Below are 19,247 nucleotides of genomic sequence, written 5' to 3' on the forward strand. Positions count from 1 at the left end.
CTATCTTTCTTTGGGAGGATGGCCTCTGTCAAGATGATGATTCTGCCAAACTTTTTGTACTTATTAGAGACACTTCCTGTACCGATCCCTCGGTTGGTGATCCGGAGATTCCAGAGTTGACTAAATGCATTTATATGGGTATATAGACGTCATCAGATCACACAGTCAGTGCTGTTGGCCTCTAGAAAGATGGGTGGCTTGGCTTTCCCAGACATGTGGAAGTACTACATAGCTACACATTTAAGGCGTATTCCTGCCTGTCTGGGCCTGTCTTCGGTGGGTAAATGGATGGATGTGGAGCGGACCTGGGTGGCCCCTGTTCATCCGGCTGCTATGTTGTGGATGAGCTTTCCGGACACCCCTGATAGACTCCTGCTGGGGCCTATGGCGTTCACCAGACGTGTCTGGAAGCTGGCTATAAAATCTTTTCCGCTCATCTCGGCAAATTCCCCATTGATGCCACTCACATATACTCCAGCTTTGAAAGATAGTATGGATAACAAGGTGATTGGTCCATGGGTTTGTGCACGGCTTTTCCGATACATAGACATAATAGACCCACGCACATATACGATACTGCCCTTCTCGACATTACAGGAGAGATTTGAAATCCCTGGGGAGGCTTTGAATACTTACGCACAAATACGTCACCTGGCCATATCCACAATTAAATCCACTACTTTCCCTAAACCCACCCCATTTGAGGGCATAGGGGCTTCAACGAAGGGGCTAAGCTCATGCTTATATAATATGCTGACCACGCATGTAGAGATACAACACTCATATATGACAAAATGGGAGACATATTTTGAGAGGGTGATATCGAGACCGATGTGGCAGGCTATTTGGCATTTGGAATCGAACGGCAAAGACATCTATATGCACCGCACGAAAAGAAAACCAATATAAGATTTTAATGCATTGGTATCATACTCAGAGGTTCTTTGTAAACTTTTCCCTAACACGTCAGACCAGTGTTGGAGATGCGCGAGAAATAGAGGATCGCTCACTCATATCTTTTGGGACTGTGAGGTTCTTGCTAATTTCTGGAAAGGGGTGGAGAAATTGGTTCACGAGGTTTTAGGGTTTGATGTTGCTCTAGACCCATTCAGCTACCTTCTTAATGTACTGCCTTTAGGCGCCTCAAAAAACTTGGCCAGGTTGCTCCTCCAAATATGGAACTCGGCGAAGTGCTTGATAGCCTCGTTCTGGGAAAAAGCTTTTCCCCCTACCCTTCAAGATCTGGAACTACGGATACAAGAAACAAAGCGGATGGAGTACCTTACTGCTTGTATAAACAATCAGCTGGAAAGGTTTCAACAAATATGGACACCATGGGATCTTTTTATGGAAGATCGTAACTAGTTAGATTAAAGGATGAACACATTTCAGTGATATATATAGATGTGTCATGTGGCTCGTATGTTAAATGTCCCTTCCCGCCTTCCCTCTCCCCTCCTTTCCTTGTATCTCCCTCAGATTTGAAAACAATATCTGTCTATGCAATTGATTTTGATACTCACTTGAAAATCTTGTTAATAAATAAACAGTTTATAAAAAAAAATCCATACTAATTTATATCATTATACAGTACTTTTCATAAAAGAATCATTTTATAGATCTTCCTCAATAGCTGACTCTTAACTCTCTGCCCATATATATCGTTTACCTTTCCTTCCACTAATCAGGAATACCAGTTTGTCCCAATATCTTTATATCTATTTGCTTTTTATTCTTTACCTTTATTCTTTATCTTTGCTTTTTTTTCTTTAACTTCGCTCTCTCCTCAAAGTCTATTCATATATCCACCAGCTACTTTAGGGGTACTTCACACACAGCGAGATCGCTACTGAGATCGCTGCTGAGTCACGTTTTTTGTGACCTCATTAGCGATCTCGCTGTGTGTGACACTGAGCAGCGATCAATACTTGGAGATTAAAGGCTCTACCACGCACAATATAGGTGCTATGGGAATAAAGGATCATATAGTATAGTAAAGTGAACCCCAGCACTCGAATGAAAACGAAAGGGAATATGCGTAAGTGAATTTATTGACTGACACACTGCAAGAGGAACCTAACCAGAGCAACAGCACCAACGTTTCGGCATAGAGCCTTTCTCAAGGTTGTTGCCGTTGGTGAAGGGGTGACAGGATCACAATGTGAAGTGAGTGGACGCCTGCAGTGGAGATCCGGGGCTGGCACAATGGCAGGGAGAATGGCTGCAGTGTGTCAGTCAATAAATTCACTTACGCATATTCCCTTTCGTTTTCATTCGAGTGCTGGGGTTCACTTTACTATACTGAGCAGCGATCTGGCCCCTGCTGTGAGATCGCTGCTCGTTACACACAGCCCTGGTTCTTTTTTTATTGTTGCTCTCCCGCTGATAAGCACACATCGCTGTGTGTGACAGCGAGAGAGCAACAATCCTGAATGTGCAGGGAGCAGGAGGCGGCATCTGGCAGCACGCGGTAAGCTGTAACCAAGGTAAACATCGGGTAACTAAGGTGGTTACCCGATATTTACCTGCGTTACCAGCGTCTGCAGCTCTCACGCTGCCAGTGCCGGCTCCTGCTCTCTGCACACGTAGCCTGATGACACATCGTGTAAATAAGCAAAGGTTTGCTTATTAACCCGATGTGTGCTGTGGCTACGAGTGCAGGGAGCCAGCGCTAAGCGGTGTGCGCAGGTAACTAAGGTAAACATCGGGTAACCATACCCGATGTTTACCTTAGTTACCAGTGTCCGCAGCTTCCAGACGCCGGCTCCCTGCAAGCGCAGCGTCGCTTCCACGTTGCTGCTGGCTGGGGGCTGGTCACTGGTCGCTGGTGAGATCTGCCTGTTTGACAGCTCACCAGCGACCATGTAGTGACGCAGCAGCGATCCTGACCAGGTCAGATCGCTGGTGGGATAGCTGCTGCGTCGCTAAAGTGTGACCGTACCCTAACTCTGCTCTTCCCTACCCTTATCACTACCTCTACCCATCCTATATAACCAATAGAGCACCATATATTCATGTACTTTGAGACACTCCCAGCATGTCAAACAAATTAGAGCCACACGCTGCCATTCCCACTACAAAGCTGCCACAACATGTCTCACAATACATAAACGTCTACTATATCAACGCATCACTGATTTTCCAAATGCGCATGCGCCACCATCTCCATAATAACCAGGATTCTCTATTACACCATTACATAGATTCACCACAATGCGCATGCACCGGCCATCCAGATGCTTTCCAGTGCACAGGCACGGACTCTGGTCAGCACACCAACACACGTCATCTCCCTGCAGTGTGAGAGACGGCAAATACGCACGTGACGGTCACCCAGGCGCTCTCTAGTGCGCAGGCGCCCTCTAGTGCGCAGGCGCCAGCGTCCCACGTTACACTGAGACATGTCACAGCCCTGTAATACACAAGACGGCCAGTACGCAGGCGCCAGCTTCCCACGTTAGACTGAGACATGTCACAAGCCTGTAATACACGAGACGGCCAGTGCGCAGGCGCCGGGGCTATTTAAAGCTCACGCACTCACACCATGACAGGGCTATATCCAGGATAGCACAGACACAGGAGTGCTCATCACACAAAGGCAATCTACATTTATTCATATACTATATCCTTTTTCTCCCTTCTCCTTATATGAGATAACTTACATTTCCTGACTTAGCTTTCATTTAACATTTCAGGAACCCTCATTACCAAAAACCCCTCACATTTCCAGGAGATCAGCATTAACAGGTAGAACATAACTGCCTTACATAGGCTATCATTACTACCTTTTCCTCTACCCTCATCCTCCTTCCTAACCTATTTAAACCTAATGCAACTTCTATGTTTTTTCACTATTACTAATTTTCATGTACAAAATTTGATAGACTTTTATACTGCCATATGTACATCTCGTATTATTTATACTAAGTGCTATATTCAATGTATATTACGTTTCCAGATTGGGAGATTATTCTTATAAGTTTAAAAAATGCTGATCCAAAGAAAGAATGTTTACCCTAAGAATATACTGTATTTATTGTAGCTATCTGTAAATATGTATTTAGACCAGGGGTCCCAAACACGCGGCCCGCGGGCCACATGCAGCCCCTCAGGCTGCTTTGTGCGGCCCCCAGGCCCGTGCCCCTGTTCACTATCGCAGCAGGTGCAGGGGCCGCAGCCACTGTCTGCGCTTTATGGCAGATGAATGTTTTGCTGGCGCTGCACTCTTGTGCCGGCAACACAATCATCTGACATAAATCACTGACAGTGACACTGCATCGGCCGCGATAGTGAACAGGGGCACAGGCCACACAAAGCAGAGATGAGGCAGCCGAGGGAGCGCGGGACAGGTGAGAAGAATGTTTTGTTTTGGGGGGGAGGGGGGGTTTGTGTGTATGTCAAGGATGGCACATTAACCCCTTAGCGACCTATGACGTACTGGGTATGTCATGGCTCCCTGGTACCTAAGGACCCATGACATACCCAGTACGTCATGGCGAAATCGCAGCCCCAGTGACTGCGATCGCTGCAAATACCTTAGATTTGGGGAGGAGGGGACCTCAGGAGGGGTGGTGTCTCCTCCCAGGACCTACGGAGGCTGTGATTGGCTGACTAACGTCGCCAATCACAGCCACTGTAATGTTTTAGCCATTGAAAATGGCTGAAACATTGAAATCCAGCCATGGTCAGTGCAGCTTTAGCACCGATCATTGGCTGGAGCTGGGTGACCTCAGTTTCACCCGCCCCCAGCTCTGATTGGAGAGACCGGCCTTGTGACTGATCTGTCCAATCACTGTGGATCTGGGGTCGGAGACTGCCCCTCTCAGCTTCACTCCGGCGTCTGTGGAAGGTGAGAGGAGCGATCGGTAAGTTATAGCCACTGCCCCCCCCATTACTATAGGATGGGGATAAAGTGCGCACATTACTATGGGATGGGGACTAGGATGGGCACAGTACTACAGGATTGGGACATTACTACAAGGGGACAAGGATGGTAAACATTACTATAGAATAGGGATAATGCTGGGGACATTACTACAGGATGGGGACAAGGTGGGCACATTACTATACGATGGGAACATTACTATAGGATAGGGACATTGCTACAAGGGGACAAGGATGGACACATTACTATAGATTGGGGACATTGCTACAAGGGGACTAGGATGGGCATAGTACTATAGGATGGGGACATTGCTACAAGGGGACAAGGATGGGGAACATTACTATAAGATGAGGGACAAGGATGGACACATTACTATAGTTTGGGGACATTACTATAGGATGGGGACAAGGATGAACACATTAGTACAGGATGGGCACATTACGGTAAGATGGGGACAAGGCTGGGGACATTACTATAGGATGGAGATAAGGATGGGCACATTACTATAACATGAGGACAAGGATGAGGCACATTACTACAAGATGGGGACAAGGATGGGGAACATTACTTTAGGATGGGGACAAGGATGAGCACATTACTGTAGGATGGGGCACGATACTACAAGGGGACAAGGATGGGCACGTTACAACAAGATGGGGAACATTACTAAAAGATGTTGGTCAAAATTTCTATATAGTGCTAATTGTAAGACTATTAGTTACAAGAAAGGGATAAAATGTAAAAAAAAAAAATAATAATTTTTTTTATATTTAAACAAAGAATGTGCACGTTTGCTATAATATACAAGTGAAAATGTTCAAAATCAGTGATCCAAAGGTGTGTAAAAAAAAAAAAAATATTATATATGGTACTAATAAAAATGTCACTTTCTCCTGCAAAGAATGCGGCCCCTCAAATTATTTTTTTCCTCTGTGCAGCCCATACACCCAGCCGAGTTTGAGACCCCTGATTTAGACACTGTTTATATTTCTTTTCCTAGCGACCTCATGAACACGGCTCCTCGAGCCAAAACATAGGAATTGATAGGGTTAAAATTTATGATTTCTCCTAAATAAATATAATTCTTTTATTTGCAAAGCAAAGACAAAGTGTGTGCAGTGTATTACTATAGACTGAGCACAATATCTAATTCACGGAGAACGTCTGGTGAGATTTCTGGACTTTATAAAGTGCCGCTATCCAAATATGTGGAAAATTATCCTCTTATTATGTGTAAATGGGAAAGGGACATTGGGCCATTACTGATGATCAATTGACAAGGATCAGAAGGGGTCAGATCTATATCTCTAGTGGACATTGTAGACTGTCAGATCTATAAATCATCCATAGGGGATATATGACCTTCAGTTCCTCCACAAGGTCGGCATACGTACAGAGGACAAAGGTGGGAAGTGCTGAGCGGAAGCTGCGGATCTTATACACAGGCTGCAGATCTTATACACACGCATAAAGTTATTACAATTGTAAAATCTTAATCTGCAGGTTTGGTCGGAGACACCAAGGTTTTATATAAAGGAATATAGAAGAACAGACACTGGACACACGCGGGAAAACTGCGGTAGGACATTTACTGTTTCTTACACATAAATTGATAACATTTAGATGGATTCAGATGACTCCGACAAAACGTGATTAATAAGGTCAGTGAGAAATTGCAGTAATAATAGTATTGTATCCAAGATATTTAATACCATAATGAGGGAAGCAGTCGATGTAAATAGTAATTTGTAATATGAACATGTTTATTATTGTAGTATAGAGAAGTTACAGACATTGCTCAGACATGGAGATTGTGCGCTGAAAGTAACTGTAATCAATGGCAGATCGCTGAGATTGGGAGTTAGTAAGAAGAGGGAGGAGGAATATTGGGTTTTTTGGGGGGAGGGTTGCAATAGTCTTCTCAATATAGTGAATATATAAATATACAACAATGTGAAATGTTCAATGTACATGGAATATTGATTTTTATTTTTATAAAACAGAGGTCTATTAGTAACTGTATATTATAATTATAATGTAACTTGCTTTCCCTAACACTAAATCTAACATACTTTCCCTTTATTCTTTACTTTCTTGTCTTTACTTTTATTGTCTTTTCTTGTTCAGATTGTCATAGTTATAGTTTCTTCCCATGTGATTTTTTTTCTCCAATATATATTTTATTTAAATTTTTTACATAATAACAATCAATACATATCACAATAGGTGTAACACTACGCAAATATTAACAACCACCACAAAGCAAAATAAAGGAAAAGGAAAAAGAAGAAAAAAATAAAATAAAGCGAGGGGGAGGGGAAGAACACCAATCTGGTCAATTCTATTCATAGGAATTAATAATACAAATACATATAGATCAACACCCCATAGGACAAATAGAATTTGAAAAAAAATTCCCAAATGCACCAATTTCTCAGAATTTGTTTTTTCCTCTCTATATTATGGGTAAGTGCAAATTCATAATGAAAATGAGTATTAATCTTCCTGACAATCTCCTCAACCGAGGGAACTGAAGGGAGTTTCCACTCTATAGCCTGACATCGTCTGGCCGAGGTAAGCATATCAGCAATAACAGTTTTCACATTTTCAGGGAATTTATCAAGTCCTATATTCAGGATTGCCAGTGGAGCCTCCATTACTAAATGAAGACAAGTTACAGATGAAACTAGATCAATCACCTGCTCCCAAAATACCATTAGTTAGGACAGGATCACCATACATGCCCCAGAGTGCCTTTCTGAAGACAGCCTTTGCAACAGGAAGGGGAATAATCAGGGATCATGTGAGCCAATTTGCCTGGAAACAGATACCACCTTGTATATTTTATGTAATTTGTTCTAGGTGATTTATACAAGCTGAGGTCCTATAAGTCCATTCCGAGGCGGCCCACCATTGTTGAGGGAAGAATGTAAAAGATACCTATTGCTCCCATTTTACCATGTATGACAACTTCAGATTTTCTAACAGGGAGTTTAGAAAACTATATAAAATTGAGACTTCTTTAATATAATATTCCCCTTTTTGAAAAAGTCTATGCAGAGAGAGAGGAGGTGAATTGTACCCAATGTCAGATCCTGTACTAAGGAGATGTCTCACTTGGAGGTATTGATAAAGCAACTTCAATGTGATCAAACTTTCTCAACCATCTCCAAAAAGGACATTAACTGAGAATCTCTATAAATAGCCGCCAAATTCGAAATGCCACTCTCTTCCCAATTAGCAAGACTTAAATAAGGGAGATGGGTTTCTAAGGATCTAATATAAATATCCAATAAAAGAACAGAGAGAATCACTTCACCCCACCTCCTTCACCTACACAAGAGAAGAGATAGTAGGGAGGTAAAAAAAACAACTTCCATTAAATGGTTTAATTAACATTACTTCCAAAAGGCTTTGAGTAGCCCATGTAAATTTCTCTTAGTGGGCAACAAATTATAATTTGCAAGTAAAAGATTTCTCTTTTTCTAGGTATGATAATAGCTTCTAACTTTGTAAGTTTTGTGATGTTCAAAAATAACCCAATTGTGTGTTAAATATTTCCCTCATTCTAAACATGTCAAGGGTTTCTCCCCTGTGTGAATTCTTTTGTGTTTTCCAAGACTTGATTTTCGGTTAAAACATATCCCACATTCTGAACATGAATATGACCTCTCACCCGTGTGAGTTCTCTGATGTGTAACAAAATGCAATTTATGTGTAAAACATTTCCCACATTCTGAACATGAAAAAGGCTTCTCCCCTGTGTGAATTCTCTGATGTGAAATAAGATTTACTTTTCGCTTAAAAAATCTCCCACATTCTAAACATGAAAAAGGCTTCTCCCCTGTGTGAGTTCTCCGATGTCTAGCAAGACTTGAATTTTGGGTAAAACATTTCCCACATTCTGGACATGAATATGGCTTCTCACCCGTGTGAGTTCTCTGATGTGTAAGAAAATGCAATTTATGTGCAAAACATTTCCCACATTCTGAACATGAAAAAGGCTTTTCCCCTGTGTGAGTTCTCTGATGTGAAATAAGATGTAATTTTCGGTTAAAAAATCTCCCACATTCTGAACATGAAAAAGGTTTGTCACTTGTGTGAATTCTGTGATGTGTAACAAGACCTGATTTTTGGCTAAAACATTTCCCACATTCTGAACATGAATATGGCTTTTCACCTGTGTGAGTTCTCTGATGCTTAACAAAATTTGTTTTACTGTTAAAACATTTCCCACATTCTGAACATGAATAAGGTTTCTCACCTGTGTGAGTTCTCTGATGTGTAACAAAATTTGTTTTCCAGTTAAAAGATTTCCCACATTCTGAACATGAATAAAGTTTCCCACCTGTGTGAATTCTCTGATGTGTAACAAGATATGATTTTCGGTGTTAAAACATTTACTACATTCTGAGCATGAAAATGGCTTCTCCTCTGTGTGAGTTCTCTGGTAACTAACAGATTCTAAAGAAAATCTTTTCTCCCCTATGTGAATTTTTGTAATATTTTTTTGATATTCTGAAGTTGAAAATGGCTTCTTTGCTGTAATAACACTTTGATTTTTAATGCTGCTTTTGTGACATTTATTTTTCTTAATAGTCTGTAATGATTCAGAATATATGACTTGTTTAAAAGAATCAGATGATACATCTTTGCTGTGAAGGGATGATGGTATATCTTGAATAGTGGCATTCACTTCAGTTATATCTTGTGTGCTATCAAGGTCATCTGATTTTAAATTTGAAGATGTCAGTTGTGCCTCTGTTTTCCTGGTACAGTCATCTGCCAAGAATTAAAATTATTTACAATAACATATACAAATTTAAGGATATAATTTATAAAATAGCTTGTAATGCCGTTACCGGTGTCCCCGCAGTGCCCTGCAGCCTTTCCCCGGTTCAGGTCTCCTGGGAGTGCGCTTAGGGTACGCTTATATATTCTTAAACAGCCAAAGTGCCCTTACCCGGAAGTGCCTCACAAACTACGGCTGAGAGGCACTAGGTATTTAAGGCATCCTCCCTCTATGGGAGGAGCCTGGGCAACATGGTCTATCGTTAGAGATATGTTGCTAGTTGTCAGTTCCCGTTCTGTTTTCGGAGTCTCATGCTGTGTGTGATAACACGTGTCTGTTTCCTAGTGTACGTTGTGCCCACTGTAGTTGCTACATATGTCTATACCAGCTGTGCCTGTTGTATCTACTGCACCTGTTTTATTAGCCCTATCCATTGCACCTGCCTGCACAAGCCGTCTGGTCTGCACACGACCACATCAGTGACTGTCAGTATCCAATCGCCGACTCCTGGGGTCAACCATCACAGTACCAAGTCTCCCTGGCGTAACATCTGGCAGCTACCTCCTAGCACAAGCCTTTCCTCACCATCAGAGGCTAAACATGTGAACATATAGTGAACATGGTAAATAAAAAACATTGTGTAATTTCCCTAACTTTTTGCAATTTCACTGCACTTAGGGGTTTTTTCCACCATTTTACAGTATACTATATGATAAAATGAATAGTGTAATTCAAAAGTACAACTCATTCTGCAAAAATAATCCTTTATATGTCTATGTTGACTGAAAAATAAAAAAAAGTTATACTTTTTGGAAAAGAAGAAAAATCGCCTGGGGGTGAAGAAGTTAAATTTTACAAATCCTGTGGGTGGGCTGCCCGGCCTCCATGTACCCACTGTGAGATAATCCTAACCCCCCTCATATGTTACAGTTACCCTGTGCTGAACTTTGGATATAAACGCCCCTATCAGCACATTCATCAGAAGGGAGAGAAGGAAGATCCATCAATAAGATGCCGAGATTCTAGGAAGATGAATTCATTGCCCTCAGTGGGAGAAACAATAAGAATCTTGTCAGGGGCGGACACAGACTGCAGGGGTCCCCTGTGCAAGAAATCTTTCTGGCCCCCCCCTCATTCGGTAACAAAATGATGTAAACATATAGATTGTTGTGTTTATTCCTAGTTTAACCTCATAACGACGGCCGTACGACTTAAAGCGGCGGCAAAACAGGGTACTTATTCTGTTCCGCCGCTTTAAAGCGGCGGCCCGAAAAAACCCTGTAGCGCCCCCCAGCGACCGAAAATCTCGGGGGTTTCAGCTACCGGGGGTAGCTGAGACCCCCCAGATTATGAATCGGGGTGTTTTTTTTGGACCCCGATCATGTGATCGGCGGTATACACCGTATACCGACGAACACATGAAAAAAAAAGAAATGGCCGGTAAAACTGATTTCTTTTTCATCTGACATGATCAAACATGTCAGATGAGAAAGAAATCTAACCCCCTAGTGCCCCCAAAGCCCCCGGTACCGGAGAGTCCCCCCACCCCCACCCCCACCCCCACCGGACATCCAAAATGGCGCCGAAGCGCACAGAAAACTGCCGCCGGCGCCGGCTCTGCAGTCATTTCCCTCCGATCTGAAATGATCAAACATTTCAGATCGGAGGGAAATGTCCTCCTCCTGACCCCTCCTCCGGTCCACCGGAGCCCTCTGGTCACCGGAGCCCCCTCCGGTCTCCAGAGCCGCCTCCCCCCTCCCCCCTCCGGAGCGTGGAAGATGGCGGCGCACAGCGCGCGGCCGCCTTCATTCTGCTCTTTCTGCCGCATGTGTCACATGCGGCAGAAAGGTGTCCCCAGGTCCCACTAGGTCACCCCCCGTCACCCCCCCCCCCAAGCCCCCGGTTATACGTTACCTGTCTGCCGCTCCGGGCCCGCGATCGCCGCCTCCTTCTTCTTCAATGCTGGCGGCGCATGCGCAGACAGCGGCTGTCAGCTGGATCCCTGCAAGCAGGAATCCTGCTGACGTCGCTGATGCACAGGCTCCACTGTGGACCGGGGGAGGGTGAGTGCAGTGATCTGCAGCCACACTCCTCACATGGAGAGGCTGCTGTTCCAGAAAATGGGGGGTACGTTCTGTGAGCGTGCCCCTCATATTCTGGAATGAGGTTACTGCAGGTCACTCTGCCCTAGGTTGGACCGGGGCAGTGTGAGTGCAGTATTCTCAGATTACTGCACCCACACTGCTCATGGAGAGCTTGCTCTTCCAGAAAATGGGGGATACGTTCCCTGAACGTGCCCCCCATATTCTAGAAGATCCAGAGCCGGCGTGGGACCTCCAAAATGGATTACAGCGACCGGAATTTCTTTATTTTCAATAAATTGGTAAAAGAGGAATGTTTCGGGGAGTGTTTTTTCAAATAAATTTTTTTTTTGTCTTTTTTTTTTTCTATTACTGACTGGGTTAGTGATGTCGGGTATCTGTTCAGATGCCGTGACATCACTAACCCCAGGGCTTGATGCCAGGTGACATTACAGCTGGTATCAACCCCATATATTACCCCGTCTGCCACCGCACCAGGGCGCGGGATGAGCTGGGGCGAAGCGCCAGGATTGGCGCATCTAATGGATGCGCCACTTCTGGGGCGGCTGCGGCCTGCTATTTTTAGGCTGGGAAGAGTCCAATAACCATGGCTCTTCCCACCCTGAGAATACCAGACCCCAGCTGTCCGCTTCACCTTGGCTGGTGATCTAATTTGGGGGGGACCCCACGTTTTTTTTTTTTTTTAAAAAACGCCTGGGGAGCCCTCCAAATTGATCACCAGCCAAGGTGAAGCTGTCAGCTGTGGTTTGCAGGCTACAGCTGTCTGCTTTACCCTAGCTGGCTATCAAAAATAGGGGGGACCCCACGTCGTTTATTTTAATTATTAATTTTTTGGGGGGCTAAATACAAGGCTAGGCACCCTTTAGTGCCACATGAAAGGCACTAAAGGGCGCCAGCTTAGAATATGCAGGGGAATGGGACGTTATATTTGTTTGACATCTATCCATTCATCCATTGTAGCATTTTACGCTGTGTGCCCACAATCAGGGTTTGCAGCGTTTTGGGCGCAGGGTGTTTTCCCTGTGTCCATAATGCTGCGTTGTGCAGTAGAAGCACAGTGGAAGGATTTTTAGAAATCCCATGCCCAATGTGCTTCTTTTCTCCGCAGCATAAACCGACCTGTGGCGCAGCTTCCCGAGCCTCAGCATGTCAATTTATGCTGCGGAGATGAGTGTTCTCTGCAGGTAGCATAGAGCTCCACAGCGGCCTGAACCCAAATCGTGGGCTTGGGCAGCTGCGTTCTCCCGTGGACAACACTCACATCTCTGCAGGAGGCTGACACTGTGTACTAGACGCCGTGTCGCTGGATCATGGCCACATAGCCTAACAGTGAGACATTTGTTGCTACAGCAACATTTTTGTGAAGTACCTGTGGATTCAAAATGCTTACTATACTCCTGAATAAAATCCAGTTTCCAAAATGGGGTCACTTGTGGGGGTTTTCTGACGTATAGGTACCCAAGGGGCCCTGCAAATGTGACATGGTGCCCACAATTTATTTCAACTTTTCCAGAATTCAAATGGTGCTCCCTCCATTCCAAGCCCTCTCATTTATCCAAACAGAGGTTTTTGGCCACATGTGGGGTATCCCTGTGCTCATAAGACATTGGATAACAACCTGTGGGGTCCACGGTTTGTTGTTGTCTCTTGAAAAAGTGAGAAATTTGATGCTAAAGCAACAGTTTTGTGAAAAAAATGAAAATTTTCAATATGGCAACCTAAGCTTATCAAATTCTGTGAAGTACTCGTGGATTCAAACTGCTCAATATACACCTATATAAAAGCCTTGAGGTGTCTTGTTTCCAGAATGAAGTCACTTGTGGGGGACCGCCACTGTTTAGGCACCTCAGGGGCTCTCCAAATGCAACCTGGCGTCCGCTATTGATTCCAGCCAATTTTGCAGTCAAATGGCACTCCTTCCCTTCCGAGCCCTGCCATGCGCCCAAACAGTTGATTTCCACCACATATAAGGTATCGCCAAACTCAGGAGAAATTGCACAATAAATGTTATGCTGAATTTTTTCCTTTTACTCTTGTAAAAAAAAAAGCTACCTGGTTGAAATAACAATTTTGTGGTAAAATTTTATTTTTTTTTTTTCATGGCTCAACGTTATAAAATTCTGTGAAGCACCTGGGGGTTCAGGGTACTCACCAAACATCTAGATAAATTCCTTGAGGGGCCTAGTTTCCAAAATGGGGCCACTTGTGCGGGGTTTCTGCTGTTTAGGTACCTTAGGGGACCTCCAAATGCGACATGGTGCCCGCAATCTTTTTCAGCCAAATTTCCTTTCTAAAATTCAAATATTGCTCCTTTCGTTCCAAGCCCTCCCATTTGTCCAAACAAAGGTTTCAGACCACATGTGAGGTATCACCGCGCTCATAAAAAAGTGGTTAACAAACCTTGAGGTCAAATTTTTGGAATTACCTCTTGAAAAAGTGAGAAAATTGATGCTAAAGCAACATTTTTGAGAAAATTATTAAAATTTTCAATATGACAACGTAACGTTAACAAAATCTGTGAAGTACCTGTGGATCCAAAATGCTCACTATACCCCTAGATAGAAGCCTTGAGGGGTCTAGTTTCCAAAATGGTGTCACTTGTGAGGGATTTCTTCTGTTTAGGTACCTTAGCGGACCTGTAAATGCAACATGGTGCTCGCAATCTATTTCAGCCAAATTTGCTTTCCAAAATTCAAATATTGCTCCTTCTGTTCCGAGCCCTCCCATTTGTCCAAACAGAGGTTTCTGACCACATGTGGGGTATCGGCGCGCTCATAAGAAAGTGGGGAACAAGTTTTGAGGTCCATTTTGTTGTGTTATTTCTTCTAAAAGTGAATAAATTTGGGTTAGAGCAACATTTTTAGGTAAAATTTAATTTTTGCTTTTTTTCATTCCACATTGCTTTTGTTCATGTGAAGCACCTGAAGGGTTAATAAACTTCTTGAATGTGGTTTTGAGTACTTTGGGGGGTGCAGTTTTTAGAATGGTGTCACTTTTGGGTATTTTCTGTCATCTAGGCCTATTGAAGTCACTTCAAATGTGATGTGGTCCCTAAAAAACTGGTTTTGTAAATTTTGATGTAAAAATGAGAAATCGCTGATAAACTTTGAACCCCTCTAACTTCCTAACGAAAAAAAATTTTGTTTCCAAAATTGTGCTGATGTAAAGTAGACATGTGGGAAATGTTATTTATTAACTATTTTGTGTCACAGAAATCTCTGGTTTAACGGTATAAAAATTCAAAAGTTGAAAATTGCTAAATTTTCAAAATTTTTGCCAATATTCAATTTTTTTCATAAATAAACACAAAAAATATTGTCCTAAATTTGGTACTAACATGAAGTCCAATATGTGACGAAAAAACAATCTCAGAATCACCGGGATCCGTTGAAGCGTTCCAGAGTTATAACCTCATGAAGTGACACTGGTCAGAATTGCAAAATTTGGTCTGGTCATTAAGGTGAAAATTAGCTCCGTCACTAAAGGGTTAAGACACAACTACTAAATCTAAACAATCACTAAGCTCCATATTCACCATCTGGATATAACACAGACCAGTCCTGCCGCCCTCCTATCTGCAGCAGCTTCAGCGCTGTCTCCAATGCTTCTACTTACATTGGCTGGAGATGGCACAGCCTGTATACTCTGTGTATGGTTTGCAGCTTGTCAGTGGTATACGGCTCAAGAGTCTGAAGCCAGTGATTGTCTTCAGCGGTCACATTAGGCACCTGGGCTGTGATGTCTGCAGCCATTGTAATCAGAAGCATCAGGGAATGTAACACTAGAGCTCTCAGGTGCAACAAAGATGAGGATTTATAGTTTATTAAAGGGATTGTCCAGACACAAGGTCATTACCTGGAGGCCAGATTCTGTAAAAATATCAAAATAAATTGTGTTCCCCTGTTTTCACCCTTCTGGATCCAGCGCTGCCGCCCTGTGCTCTGTGCCAGCATTATCTCACCATTCTACGGGACACAGGATCGCTGCAGCCTGTGATGCCTGCAGTTCAAGTCACCTAAGCACTGCAGCCGATCACAAGCTGCAGCGGTCCTGTGTCTCGTAGAACGGTGACATAAATAATGCTGGCACAGACCACAGGACGGCCTGCGCTGGATCCAGGAGGGTGACTGTAGGGGTGAATAATTTATTTTGTTAGTTTTACAAAATTGAACCCTTATTAGATCCTTTTGCCAAAAAATGACTTTACAGTACATGTATTATTTCACACAACTCCTTTATAGGGAACCCGAAAGCTGAGACCCATGAGCCGTGGGCAGCCTGTACCAAGCAGTGGCTGTATGATCACAGCCAGGGGTGTGTGACCCTGACAGCTGAGACCCATGAGCCGTGGCAGCCTGTAACAGGCAGTGTCTGTATGATCACAGCCAGGTGTATGTGCCCCTAAAGTGCTGCAGAGATTCAGAGGAGAAAGAACACTTTAATAGATGTTTGGGACTGAGCCGCATCAAATACTAGTCATAAAGATGTGATGTCTGATACACGCTGCTCAATCCACGGACAACATGTATCCGCTGGCTGGATCCTTTTAAGCAGCGCTCTACATGACAGGTGAGTACAGCAGAGAAACAGAGGAAATACAACAAAAAACAGCCGCACCATAGACATCATTACAGAAGGCCCCACTAGCTTGTTTACTGATGGAATGTGTGTTTATGCATGTAGTGTCATAATATACTCACCTACCGCTGCTCTCTCTGGTGGCCAGCGCTGTTCTGTTCCTCTTCTCAGTGACATCACTGCTCTCCTGTATCTCTGGTGTCCAGCGCTATTCTGTGCCTCTTCTCAGTGACGTCACCACACTCTAGTGTCTCCAGGTCACTCTGTGCTCTGCAGGACCCAAAATTGACTTACAATGCAGGTCTATGGAGCAACAGAAAGAAGATCAATGGGCTTTAATTGTAAAAGACCTCTGGCTCAGAGTGTAGTGTGACCTGAGCTACTAGAGAGCGGTGATGTCACTCAGGAGAGTAGAAGAGTGGAGGTAGGTGAGTATATAAATACACTCACACTACATTACATGCACACTCCATTAAAAAAGAGAGTAGGAGTCTTCTTTGTATGTATTCACCTATATGTGCACATGTGACTTCACCACATCGGCATTTCTCAGACTTGTAATAAAGCTGAAATAATATGAACATATAGGTGAATACGAGGATGTATACAGAAAAATACTCAGCTTTTGCAGAGGTGATGAATCCTCCCTCCTGCAGGCCTCTAACAAGTGAGGGAAGGGGCCTGTGTCAGCTCAGCATAATTGACTCGCCCACCCAGGGCTATGGGACACCCGGTGCTGGGCCGGACTAGTCCGGGGGTCATCAGTGGTGGCGGGACCTGACTCCGTGGCCCTGGTGGGTGTCAATTAAATAGGGCTGATGAATAAAGTTTATGGATGTCGTGATGCCACCTGTGGTTTGCGGCTATTAAGCCGCTGCTGCTGTATGGAGCCTCCGGGGCTGATGGAATGGCAGCTTGGATGGTCCTGCTCCCCACAGGTGGAGCGGCACCCCGGGGCAACAGTTGGTGCTCGTGAGAGTCTATGGTGTGATGTTGTGTAAATAATACGGTGCAGGGCCGACAGGCAGTGAAAGAAACAGGCACAAACAGTAGTCTCTTTACCTTCTCCTCTTTTACTTGGCAACAGTGTAGTCCAGGGAGACTGTCACAGGTGGTAAAGATGATCCGGCCGGCCTGGAAGTGCCTGGGGGTGATCTCCTTGGCCAGTTGAGTATGAGGCCTACTCCCTGTTCTTTCTTTTCTTTTACAGGACCCTGCACTCTGAATTTAGCAATGGCCCTCTTGCTGCTGGGACCGGTGGTTCGTCCCTTTTTCTGTGTGGTAGGCTGCGCAGGCCCTCTCGGGTGCTTCTCTGCTGGAGTCCTCACCGGGCCCTTGGAATGCAACTGTACCTCCAGATTGCTGATGGGCCAGGGGGCTTGCAGCTCTCCTGCCCTCCGGATTCGGCCACCAGGGATGGATTTTATACCCTGGCAACCACAGACTCCGATGTCCGAGTCTCTTCTGTGCCTGTCTGCAAATCTTGCTTCACTGGGCCAAGCTATTCCAGCTCTAGGCCCCAGTTCCACAAGACAGCACACTCTGCATCTGGACTCTCTGCTCTCTCGCTACAGACTGAACACACTAACTCCTCCCTCAGGTCAGACTTAAGGAATGCTCCCTGGAACTCCAGGTTCAGAGCTCCTCCTGCTGGCCTGAGGGAGAAACTGCGTTGGATGTTGAACTTACTGGCCAAAGATTCCCCCAATTACCTCCATGCTCAGCATTAACCCTTTGGAGGGGCAATGCTGTTGTGGCAACCAGGTCCTGGGGTGCCACATAATCATATGCGCTCAGCTGTTCTGGCCCCTGCTTCTCCTATTAGTATTGCAGCTGCCACCAGCAAAGGAAATCTCCATATGTTTTCAGGCACTTGGGGGCCTATCCTGCTCAGAGCCCCTGTGCAGCTGCATCATTGTATATCCGCCAGTGAATCTTGTAGTTATAAAAGATGGATTAATTGCGCTCATTGGGAGAAACAATAAGAATCTTGTAGTTATGATACTTATTAATGGAGAACAAAAATAAAATAAATGATGTTACAAAGCAAGCTTTCCAGACTACTGAGGTCTCTTCATCAACTACAAGATTATTATTCTGTTTCTCCCACTGAGAACAATCAATCTTTATTCATATTGAGAACACGGCACCAAACTAAGAATCTAGGACGTCACCAGCATCATTACCCTCCGCTTTCTCTTAGGGGTCCACCATACAGATTAGATTCTTCTTCCCATGATTTTCTAAGTTGTCTGCACATTCTACGTACGCTGTCATTTGGCTTTGAAGATTAGAGCTCTGGGCAGCTAAGGGTCAATGTCTTCTAATTTCAGGTGATAGAGTGGATCCTACCTGTAAAATTTGACTGATACAGATCTCAGGATGAGCATGTGGTGGTCTAGCAGCAGAATGGTGACCATTTGATATGGCCGGACTACAACCCTGATAAAGCAGCCACAGCCGGTGACTGAGAAGAATCTGTGACTTCTCTGCATTTAGTGCTCACTACTCACCTGGGCGGTTATCTGTAGGAATCTCCTCTTTACTCCGCTCATCACCCCTCATGTATGTCTCTGTAGTATTAATATGGGGCAGATCTTCACACTGAAACAAATATTGTAAAAGTCACAGACAGATTAAGAAGTCCCATCTATAATCAGCTCTAATCCTGCCATCTCCACCGCTCTCATTACACAAGTATAAATCATATAATACTGGAGGATAAAACAAGACTGAGCACAAGACCTTCACAGCCGTCTACACATCATAGGGGGATTTCATGGCACCTTCTCTCCATCTACCTGATGATCCTGAGGAACATCGGGAGCTTCTTGTTTACAGTCCTGTGGGAGAAGAGGACGGGGACATCTCTCTGGTGTTGTCCTCTTAC

General features: G+C 44.2%; 2 protein-coding genes across 2 annotated transcripts in view; one reads left to right on the forward strand and one right to left on the reverse strand.

Moving 5' to 3' along the window:
- LOC142259226 (uncharacterized) overlaps nt 1-19,247 on the forward strand; it is a 101,506-nt gene that overhangs the window by 22,084 nt on the left and 60,175 nt on the right. The gene's annotated exons all lie outside the window — the stretch shown is intronic.
- On the reverse strand, nt 7,092-19,011 carry LOC142259218 (uncharacterized). Its single transcript, XM_075331708.1, is given in 3 exon segments — nt 7,092-9,273; nt 9,276-9,667; nt 18,871-19,011. Coding segments are annotated over 3 exon segments (1,269 nt in total). The 5' UTR covers nt 18,923-19,011; the 3' UTR covers nt 7,092-8,448.

The sequence above is a fragment of the Anomaloglossus baeobatrachus genome, assembly GCF_048569485.1.
Source record: "Anomaloglossus baeobatrachus isolate aAnoBae1 chromosome 5 unlocalized genomic scaffold, aAnoBae1.hap1 SUPER_5_unloc_4, whole genome shotgun sequence".
NCBI classification, from domain to species: Eukaryota; Metazoa; Chordata; class Amphibia; order Anura; family Aromobatidae; genus Anomaloglossus; species Anomaloglossus baeobatrachus.